Source organism: Solanum tuberosum, unplaced genomic scaffold (assembly GCF_000226075.1).
Source record: "Solanum tuberosum cultivar DM 1-3 516 R44 unplaced genomic scaffold, SolTub_3.0 scf00219, whole genome shotgun sequence".
In the NCBI taxonomy this organism is placed as follows: Eukaryota; Viridiplantae; Streptophyta; class Magnoliopsida; order Solanales; family Solanaceae; genus Solanum; species Solanum tuberosum.
The window spans coordinates 529,053-540,560 of NW_006239145.1; the positions used below are offsets into that span (position 1 = coordinate 529,053).

At 35.6% G+C, this 11,508-nt stretch overlaps 1 protein-coding gene and 1 pseudogene across 1 annotated transcript; one reads left to right on the top strand and one right to left on the bottom strand.

The window, feature by feature from the left end:
- LOC102585746 (1-aminocyclopropane-1-carboxylate oxidase homolog) overlaps positions 1 to 6,515 on the top strand; it is an 8,319-nt pseudogene extending 1,804 nt beyond the window's left edge.
- Positions 6,516 to 7,904: 1,389 nt separating this feature from the next.
- On the bottom strand, positions 7,905 to 9,282 carry LOC102586078 (1-aminocyclopropane-1-carboxylate oxidase homolog). Its single transcript, XM_006356424.1, has 3 exons — positions 8,741 to 9,282; positions 8,311 to 8,632; positions 7,905 to 8,156 (listed from the first exon to the last, which is right to left on the bottom strand). Exons 1-3 carry the CDS (start codon positions 9,280 to 9,282, stop codon positions 7,905 to 7,907), a joined length of 1,116 nt encoding a protein of 371 aa, XP_006356486.1.
- Positions 9,283 to 11,508: the final 2,226 nt, after the last annotated feature.

Consider the following 11,508-nt stretch of genomic DNA (forward strand, 5'->3'; position numbering starts at 1 on the left):
TAGGAAAACTTTTAAACTAGGAAAACTTTAAACTAGGAAACTTTTTAAACTAGGAAACTTTAAAATAAAGGTTTTTTTAAAACTAGGAAACTTTGACTTCAACCATTCAGCTTTTTGGTTCCTTTGTTGGGCTTTGTGTGGCCCAATCTTCTTCCATTTGGGATTGGACTTGAACCATAAAATATGTGTAGCACCTACTCCATTCTTCTCCATAATTCTTGGACTCATTCTTGGGTTTTTCTTCCATGATAAGTATCTTCTTGATTTCCCATTGAACCCCAACGACCTTAGCTTGTAACTCCTTATCTTGAGACCTTGATGGTCTTCCTAGGGCTTCTATAACCTCAACCGTGTCCATGGAGCTATCATCCCTCTCTTCTGGAAAAGAATTCGTCCTCGAATTAGACCCTACATCAAACAAGGACAAGTCAGCAACATTGAAAGTAGCACTTACTTGATACTCACTAGGCAAATCCAATTTGTATGCATTGTCTCCAATGCGCTCGAGAACTTTGAAGGGTCCATCGCCTCTAGGATGCAATTTAGACTTCCTTTTGGTGGGAAACCGTTCTTTACGCATGTGAATCCAAACTAAGTCCCCAGGTTCAAAAATGACTTGTTTTCGCCCTTAGGTTCTTCTCAAGGCAACTTGTTTATTCCGTCTTTCATTGGCCAGTTTAGTTTGCTCATGTATCTTTCTCATCATCTCAGCTTTATTCTTTCCATCAAGACTAGCAATATCATTAGTAGGAAGTGGAACTAAATCAAGGGGAGTAAGGGGGTTAAAACCATAAACAACTTCAAAAGGAGAAGACCCAGTAGAAGAATGAATAGTTCTATTGTAAGCAAATTCCACCAAAGGCAAGTGATCCTCCCAAGAAGTTAATTTACCTTTCAAAACAGCCCTCAACATGTTCCCTAAAGTTCTATTCACCACCTCAGTTTGCCCATGTGTTTGGGGGTGACAAGAAGTAGAAAATAACAATTTGGTCCCTAACCTTCCCCAAAGAACACGCCAAAACTGGCTTAAAAACTTAACATCCCTATCACTAACAATAGTTCTAGGTATGCCATGTAATTTCACGACCTCCTTAACAAACAAATCAGCCACATGAGACACATCATTAGTTTTCAAACATGGAATGAAACGAGCCATCTTGGAGAATTATTCACCACAACAAAGACACTATCCTTGCCATTCTTTGTTTTTGGTAAACCTAAGACAAAATCCATAGAGATATCTATCCAAGGAGAAATTGGAACAGGCAATGGAGTATACAACCCATGTGGTAAAACCCTAGATTTAGCATGTTTACATTCTAAACATTGTGCACAAAAAATTTCAACATCCTTGCGCATGCCAGTCCAAAAGAAATTTTCAGCAAGTATATCTAAGGTTTTTGGCACTCCAAAGTGACCCATAAGCCCCCCACAATGTGCCTCTCGTACAAAAACATCACACAATGAACATATAGGCACACACAACTTATTTTCCTTGAAAAGGAACCCATCACGTAAAGTGAATTTTTTAAAGGGCCCCTTCAAACATGTATCATAAACAACCCCAAAGTCTGAATCCTTAGCTTACAGAGTTTTAATATGATCAAATCCTATCAGCTTAGAAGTAAGAGTAGAAACAAGCATGTACCTTCGGGACAATGCACCAGCCACCGCGTTGTCCTTACCTTGTTTGTATGAAATCACATAAGGAAATGTCTCAATGAACTCCACTCACTTGGCATGGCGTTTACTTAACTTAGCTTGGATTTTCAAGTACCTCAATGATTCATGGTCAGTCTTTATCACAAACTCACACGGCCATAAGTAATGTTGCCAAGTAGCCAAAGCCCTTACCAAGGCATACAATTCACGATCATAAGTAGAATAATTCAATGTAGCTCCACTTAATTTCTCACTAAAATATGCAATAGGCTTAGAATCTTGCATTAGAACAGCCCCTATGCCCTTTCCACTAGCATCATATTCAACTTCAAAAGATTTAGAAAAATCAGGTAATTGTAACAAAGGACCAGAACACAACTTATCTTTCAAGACATTAAGTGCATGCTCTTGTTCTTTTCCCCAATTAAATACCTTATCCTTTTTAATGACTTCCGTTAATGGTGCAACAATTGTACTAAAATCTTTCACAAATCTCCTATAAAAACTAGGAAGTCCATGAAAACTCCTCACTTCAGTTACACTCTTAGGAATAGGCCACTCTTTTATTGCTTTAATTCTATCTTCATCAACTTCAACACCATTCAAGCTAACAACAAAACCAAGAAAGACTACTTTATCAGCACAAAACGTGCACTTGGCTAGATTAGCATACAATTGTTGCTCCCTAAGCACATCAAAAACTAACCTCAAGTGTTCCACATGTTCTTTAAGAGATGTAGATAAGATCAGAATATCATCAAAATATACCACCACAAACGTTCCATGAAAATCTTTAAAGATATGGTTCATTAGCCTTATGAAAGTACTAGGTGCATTAGTTAAACCAAATGGCATCACCAACCACTCATACAATCCATACTTAGTTTTGAAAGCCGTTTTCCACTCATCTCCAGGATTCATTCAAATTTGGTGGTATCCACTTTTTAAGTCAATTTTTGAAAATATTTTAGAGCCATACAATTGGTCAAGCATATCATCTAGGCGGGGGATAGGATGTCGATACTTTACCGTTATTTTGTTGATAGCACGACAATCCACACACATCCTCCAAGTTCCATCTTTTTTTGGTACCAAGTGCACATGGACAAAACATGGGCTCATGCTTTCTCGCACAAACCCCTTTTCAAGCAATTTCTCTACTTGCCTTTGTAGTTCTCTTGTTTCATCTGGGTTGCTTCTATAAGCGGGCCTATTCGGAAGTTGAGATCCAGGAAAAAAATCAATTTGATGTTCTATTCCTCTCAAAGGAGGTAATCCCTTTGGGATATCTGGAAGAAATACATCGTCAAAATCCTGCAAAAGAGTTGATACAACACTAGGCAAAGAAGGAGTTAAATCGTTAGTGTTAATCATAACTTCCCTATAAGTGAGAAGAACAATGGGCAGCCCCTCTCTTTTTACAAGTAAACACACTTTGGCTTTTGCAAGACTCACTATTTTTTCACCCTTAGCCTCTTTCCTCTCACCAATTCTCTCTTTTTTATCACTCATTCCCACCTTTTCTTTTTCCTCATTGTTGCTATCCCTCATCTCACGCCTTACTTGGATTTTTTCCTCTCTCTCAATTTTTTGACTCTTTTTTTTTATCCCTCCCCATGTTTTCCCATTGTGTCTTTTAGTCGTTGTTGGTCTTCATACACTTGAGAAGGAGTTAATGGTGAAAGAATATACTTTTTTTCCTTATGTTCAAGAGAGTACTTATTCCTCCTCCCATCATGGGAAACATATCTATCATTTTGTCAGGGTCGGCCCAACAAAATATGACAAACTTGCATTGGCACAACATCACAAAGAATTTCATTAGAATATTCTCCAATAGAAAAGGAAATCATGCATTATTTACTCACCTTAAGCTCCCCACATTCATTCAACCATTGAAGCTTGTAATTGGCCTTACGTTTTGTGCATGAAATCCCTAATTTCTCCACCGCATATGTACTCACCACATTAGCACAACTACCATTATCAATGATCATAGAGCAAATTCTACCCTTTATCCCACATTGTGTATGAAAAATATTTTCCCTTTGTGCCTCATCAAGCTCTCCCATATCAATATTCATAAGACGCCTAACTACCCCCAAAAATTATCCCTCATTATGAGGAGCCACATCTCTATCGTCCTCACTCCTAACACCCTCTTCTTCTTCTTCCCCCTCACTTTTTTCACTCTCATATTCCCCATTATCCTTAATTAAGACAACTCTTCTATTTGGACATTCAAACGCCTTATGTCCCCTCCCTTGACAATTGTGACATTGTATAGCACTAGAAGGGTAGAAGGAGTAGAAATTTTTGTGTTAAAAGTCTTACCTCCATCTTTGGTCTCTCATTTACCTTCCCCCTGTCATCTTGTGATTTAGGCATAGATTTCTCCTCATGTGTTGGCCATGGCTTCTTTGTAGTTATAGTAGATCGATTCTTTCACGAACTAGCTTGTTGCTTCCTTTTATTTTGTTTTTCTACTTTTACAGCCAACTCAACCAATTCATCTAAATTCACATATTGTTGCAATTCTACTACATCAACTATTTCTCCATTTAAACAATTAAGAAATCTTGCCATAGTGGCCTCCTCGTCCTCATTACAATTAGCTTGGATCATAGCCAAATCCATAGCCTTGAAATAATCATCCACAGACATAGAACATTGCTTCAGAGTTTGAAGGCGTTTTTGCAGATCTCTTTGGAAGTGTGATGGGACAAAACGTTTTCTCATAACCCTCTTCATCTCGTCCCATGTCGCAATGGGTAGTTCTCCATTGTCTATTCTGTCTCTGCAAAATTTCTTCCACCAACTAGCCGCATAATCAAAAAATTCAACCACAACAAGTTTAACCTTCTTACCTTCAGAGTAGTTATGATAATCAAAGATGACCTCCACTTTCCTCTCCCAATCAAGATACAAGTCTGGATCTCTAGTCCCCCTGAAAGTAGGAATCTTCATCTTAATGCTACTGAGATTGTCATCCTCAACCCTAATTCGTGGCTCCCTCCTTTCGTTTCTCTGTTGGTAAGCTTCTTCAAATTCGTCTTCATAATCACCAAATTGATCCTCAGTTTGCGGGACTTGAGGAGCTCGGAAAGCTTGTCTCCTAACTTGAGGGATTGGGTTTTGATGGATTCTCCTCACATCTGTCATGTTCACTGGATTGTATGGCTTTTGTGCAATCTCTAGCGCATCAAGTCAGGCAGTAATCATTTGGAGCGCCTTCATTAATTCGTCGTTTTGAGTCCCAGTTTCATCATCCTTTCCTGTTAGAGACATCTCAAAAAGAAAAATAATAATAAAAGAAACAATTATCTCTCAATTTGGCTTTTCTTTTCTCTCTATTGATCTCACCCTCTCTTGCCTTTTTCCACTCAAATTACAACCTTTGGCTAGTTCCTTTAGAGTTTATATATAAACCCTACTAGTAACAATCCTTTTAGGAGTAAGATGTAGAAATAATTTTTTTTTTATCAATTCCAGATAAATTGGGATTGATGAGACAAGAAATAAAGACCACTTTGTGAAACAAAAGAAAAAAGAACTTCAAATTTCTCCTCTTCTTGATTTTCCTTTTTGAAGAAACAAATTCAAGAATAAAAGCAAATAAGGAGTTTCTTGAAATAAGTGATTGTATTTTCTTCCTCTTTTTTTTATATATATATAATTTTCATTTCATTTTTCTTGCAGTTTTTTTTTTTTTTTTTGCTGAACTTTTAAGCAACTAGAAAAGGATTTTTTTTTAAACTCCCAAGATTATCAAGAATGGAACCTTGATAGAACCGCTCTGATACCACTTGATAATAATCAGGTTACCAGAATAAACTAGAAAATAATGCGGAAGCGAAATTATAAAGATTAAAGACAGAAAAGTGCAAGATAGGTGAAATTCAAGAATAAAATCCCCAATTTCAAAATAAAGTGCTAAGAACCCTAATTGATCTTAGTATTCAAAATTAGCGGATTAAGACTAATTGTGATACTCATAGAGTCAATTCAAGAACTTAGATCAAAAGTGATCTAGACCCTTATTACGAAGAAACTAGAGACAATAATTAGTATAAGACTAATTACCTTCTTTAATTTACGAATAAGAACCAAAGATATCAAGTTAAAGAATTAATCTCACCTCTTAAGAATCGTTCTTAAAAGGTTGTAAGATAAATTCCAAGTAGCCACACACAAATGTGTAAAGAAGAGAACTGTCAATTAATAATAATATTGTCTGTCAAAATAATAAAATCAAACCCCTATATATAGGGAAAAACCTATCCCAAATAGAATGGGATTTAAATCCTACTTTTATGGAAACTTTAAAGTAGGAAAACTTTTAAACTAGGAAAACTTTAAACTAGGAAACTTTTTAAACTAGGAAACTTTAAAATAAAGGTTTTTTTTTTAAACTAGGAAACTTTGACTTCAACCATTCAACTTTTGGGCTCCTTTGTTGGGCTTTGTGTGGCCCAATCTTCTTCCATTTGGGCTTGGACTTGAACCATAAAATATGTGTAGCACCTACTCCATTCTTCTCCATAATTCTTGGACTCATTCTTGGGCTTTTCTTCCATGATAAGTATCTTCTTGATTTTCCATTGAACCCCAACGACCTTAGCTTGTAACTCCTTATCTTGAGACCTTGATGGTCTTCCTAGGGCTTCTATAACCTTACTGTGTCGATGGAGCTATCACATGCGCAATCTTCCAAGCTTTATGGACCAATTACTGAATTGTTGTCAGAAGATAATCCTCCAAAATATCGTGCCACAACAGTGAAAGACCACTCTAATTACATCCTTACTAGAGGCGTAGATGAAACTTCTGCATTGTCACGTTACAAGATCTAATCATCATAGTAATGTAACCATAATTACTACTTCCTTTTGTGTGTGTTTGTGTATTTCATACTTGTGCAGACTGTACTTTTGAATTTGAAGTTAAGTTTTTGCGTTAGTGTGATACTTTTGAGAATAAGAGGATCCTATTCTAATTCCACCACATATATTGATGCTTATTCCCCATAACTTCTGCATTGAGTATTGAATTATTCTAAAAGAAGAAGAGATGACGAGTGAGAAAAGTCGCAAAAAACTAGTAGAAATGCGCGAAATGAAGAGGGACTTGTACAAGGTTTCTTCTTTATTCATGCTCATTGTGGTAGTTGTACCAACTATAAGTAGCACTTTCATATTCCAACAGGTCCATGGACATCTACAAGGAGTCGAATTTCAAACATTTTTCATAGGTACCAACTTTTATCTATTTTAGGGATCAATGAATACAATACAAAACTCTATCACTATGTGCGAAACTTGATCCGAACACAAATGTGCAGATACCTTTTCAACTAATAACACATTTCATGATGTGTAATCAAAGTTATTGTTGATTTTTATCTTTATCATCAATTGTTTTTTTTTAATTATATCAATGAACCGTCTTATCTTTTTAAAAGGTTGTCTTTCAACAAACTCATTTTATTATGAAAATTCACATCATTTTAAGTTACATCTATTCACGAAATTGAAGAACATGATTAATAAAAAGACACAATGAGTAGTTCAATCAACTAGTACTTACTGAGACGAAACTAGCGTTATGTGAAAAGATTCACTAACTACCTCATCAATATCCACCATAAACATAATAATTTCATAACAGTCTGATAATCACTGTATTAATTTAATGTCCGATTTTTTTTGAATTGTGATTCAGAAATTGATATCCTTTATTATTGAAGGCATATTCTATGAAAACACAATCAATAATTTTTTATTCTATTTACCCTTTTGAATTTAGGAACTTGCATCTTAGTCAAACACCCTACACTTTGAAGTAAATCAAGCTGGACTTCCTTTCTTTTCATTTTCATATGGAATAGATTGTGTTTTCTATGGGGCACTCGATTGAGTACTCAACTAGCTGTTAGAATTACTTTCCCCTACAGGTTCTGTGTTAAATCAGAACTTATCATTATCAATGATTAATTAATCATCATTTTTATCGGCCAACAAAAGGTGGGCATCCTTTCACCAACATTCATATCTATCGACACAAATAATTCTATCTTAGTAGATGTTTATTTCACCAACATTCATATCGATACAAATATTTTCAAGTATTAATGTAAATCTAATACATGACCAGATTAGCTTTAAATACGTTGAAAAAGATAAAAACAACCCTTATTTTGGTCAAGGGCTGTAACACCACTTATTGGTACATTATTATTATGATTAGATCTTGTAACTCAACAGCGCAGAAGTTCCATCTAGGCCTTTATTTAGGACATAATTTTTGTAGTCAATCACTGTGGTTGCGCGATATTTTGGAGGATTATCTTCTGATAACAATTCAGTGATTGGTTCATACAGCTTTGAAGATTGCAATGGATTTTCGCCAAAGAAGCACGCAACTGACATTCTTGATCCATCTTTGTTTGCAATTGCTCTATGCTCAACACTTGTGTACTTGCCATTTGACATGAGCTGGAAAAAAATAAAAATAAGCACAACTTGTTGGTTTTAGTACAAAATAAACAAAGATGTTTCAAATGGCTTCAATGATTCGTTTTGTTTTCATGCATATCAGCATATGGTCGGGGTGCATCCGATATAAGATTATAAAGAAAAGAGTACTAGCCTGCAGAAAATCTCCAATATTGACGACAAGAGCACCAGGTATAGGAGGAACATCAAACCATTGATTTTGGTGAAGAACTTGGAGTCCACCCATATCATCTTGTAGAAGCACTGTGATAAATTCAGTGTCGGAATGTTGACTGATGCCCATGGTGAGTTCTGGCTGAGGGCATGATGGATAGTAATGGCACAAGCAACTTATATGACAACAATCCATATAATCTTTCAGATAGCTACGATCGAGACCGAGACCTTTAGACAATAATTCAAGCAAGGAGAACCCCAATTTCGTCACATCCTTGGAGTAGTCCATTAGAATTTCCCTACATAAATTCATTGAAACAGGACATATTTGTAAAAAAATAAATACAGAGTAAATAACAGAGTATGCTTGGTTGCCTCTCTGTGGTTATGGCATATAAGAAATGTACCCACACGCTGTTGGGAATTCTTGTGGACTAGGAGGATTCGGAGCCATGAAAAATAAAATTGTGTCTCTCCAACTTGCAGCTGGAACAGAAGGGCTATACAAATCAAGATTGCTAGTATAAATCACCTTTTTCCCAATATCTCGAGTGTAATACTGTTTCTTAACCTCGGTATCTTGCTCGAAAAACTGTCGTGTTCCTTGTAATGTTTTGTCCAAGATGGATGTTGGAATTCCATGATTAACCACTTGAAAGAAACCCCATCTCTCCGATGCATCTCGAACTTTGTCCACAATCTCCTTATACTTGATCGGATCCTCATCAATGCCTTCGAGGTCTATCACTGGAAAACTGATGTGCGTTTCGCATGTTTCCGCCCTGTATTTTGGCGGTAGAATGAATATTCTAGGTACTCTATTGATTCCAGCATCAACAAGCCCTTTGACACCAGCCTTAGTATCATTGAAGGCTTTTAGGTCACTCATTTTGTCATAACTATTCTGAATTGTGGCCTGAAAATCATCTTTTTTGCTACAGACTGCCATCTTTGTTTCTCTGATGTTATAAACAAGATGGCAGCACAATATACATTTATAGGAGAATGGAAACAATTAAAAGAGCTAACTACACAGAACAACTCTATACTATAACTCAGTTATGGATAAATCCCTTACAATAAAACACTTAGGGGTCGTTTGGTAACTGGATAAGGCAAAGCTAATACATGGATAACTTGATTATTCATGTATTAATTGTATACCATGTTTGGTTTGCATATAACATAAAGTTATTCATGTATTAATTTTGTACAATGTTTGGTTGGCAGATTTTCAAATGTTATATAAAAGTTATTCATGTATTATTTTATACGGTGTTTGGTTGCCTTTCTTGTAATCTTATAATTAATACTTGTATAACTTATGAGGAAATCTATGTATAATTTAGGCCGGACAGAAGGTCGAATAAGTTATGTGGATATTAGTTATACATGTATTAAAATGGTAAATTACACATTCACCCTTATTAATTTACTCTTATATATATATATATATATATAAAACTAATCAAATAATTAATACATATTAAAAAATGTACTACCATTTTTTTCTTTGAGTTTTTCGTCTTGATAATTGCTTAATTTCTTTGCTTAAATTCTTGTTAATTGTTTTCTTTTTAGTTAAAAATACAAGTTTTTTTTTTGCTTAAAATACAAGTTTTAATTTTTTAGTTATCTAGTATTTAGTTTAATTTAAATTAGATACTACTTAATTACTTAATCATATTGAATACAAATTACTTAATTTCTTTTAGTTATTTGTTAGTATTTACTTTGCTATTTTTAGCTATTGGTATTTATTTAATTTTAATGTATTATTTATAAAGTTGGTTATTTTAATGGTTATAATAAATATTAGCTCACTAATAACTTTTGAAATTAAGAAATAAAAACTAATTCACTAATATATTGTAATCTCTATCTAACTAAACCTTGCATAACTAATACATACATAACTAACACATATATAGCTAAACCCTGCATAACTAATACATGTATAACTAAATCCTGCATAACTAATACATGTATAACTATATCATGCATAATTAATACATGTATAACTAAACCCTGCATAACTAATACATGTATAACTAATGTAACACCTCCATTCGCAACATACCTGAACAACATAAATTTTGGTGAACCACAGAAGGGTTCACGGACCGTGAAAGGAACCACGGTCCGTCGACCTGCTTGTGGTTCCTACCCACCCACAAATGGTGAACCACAGAGCCATCCACGGGTCGTGGACCCCCACACGAGTCGTGGTATGGCCGGTGGAAGCAAGGTAGAACCACCAGAGCTCAGGCATCAAACTACGGAGCCCACCACGTGTCGTGGTCTCGATGACGGGTCGTGGATGGGTCCGTCATCTTGAGCCAGCAGACCTCTAGCCCCAAGTGAAAAACCACGGTGGCCTTCACGGTCCGTGGTTCTTCACATGGTCCGTGAAGTGGACCGTAAATGGAATGCCAAGAACCAGTAGACACTGGCCAGCAACCACGACCCACTTGATGGGTCGTGGTCCCTTTGACGGTTCGTCACTGGCTCCATGGTCGGCCCTCGTCAGCTTTTAAGTCAGGGTCATTTTGGTCTTTTTCCCTATGCATTGGACACCTAAACTACGTCGTTTAATACTTGAACTACGTCGTTTTATTCAGTTTAAGCCTAATAATCTAATCAGAACCTACCCAAAACCTTTATTCACCAAAAATCATCTAAACTTAGAGCAAAAAGAAGAAGAAAGAGGTGTCAGTTTCCAAAGAACAATCAGAAGGTTTGCTTCAAGTTTCAGCCCCGAAATCGAAGGATTTCTCCGTAGATTTTGTCACCAGGTATGTGGAATTTCACTAGTGGGTTTCTTTCATCCACTAGGTCCCTAGAATTTAGTCAGTTAATTGATTCTCCATATCTTGTTTAGACCTAGGGTTTCTAAAACCTTAGATATTTAGTGTGATTTAGCTGTTGTAGTATCCTAAATCGAAATAGCTTGTTTCTTGGAAAGTTTGCATAATTCCTTGTATAAAGCTCAGAACTCTAGTTTGTTTAGATTCTCTTAGTTCATGAATTACACTTGCTAGGTCAGTTAAACAAATAATCATGCTTCAGATTTTGAATGTCACATTATCAGTATATAAATATTGCATTCTTAGATTGCATGCTAGTATTTTGAGCTATTCAGTATTGCAGTTACATTTGTGTCATATACATATTC

What these genes read in the sequence shown, in the direction of transcription:
- LOC102586078 (XM_006356424.1), bottom strand. Translation starts at nt 9,282, where the DNA reads ATGGCAGTCTGTAGCAAAAAAGATGATTTTCAGGCCACAATTCAGAAT. An exon ending in GAATTCCCAACAGCGTGTGG is followed by an intron (nt 8,633 to 8,740) that starts GTACATTTCTTA and finishes GAATTTATGTAG; the next exon opens with GGAAATTCTAATGGACTACT. An exon ending in ATATTGGAGATTTTCTGCAG is followed by an intron (nt 8,157 to 8,310) that starts GCTAGTACTCTT and finishes ATTTTTTTCCAG; the next exon opens with CTCATGTCAAATGGCAAGTA.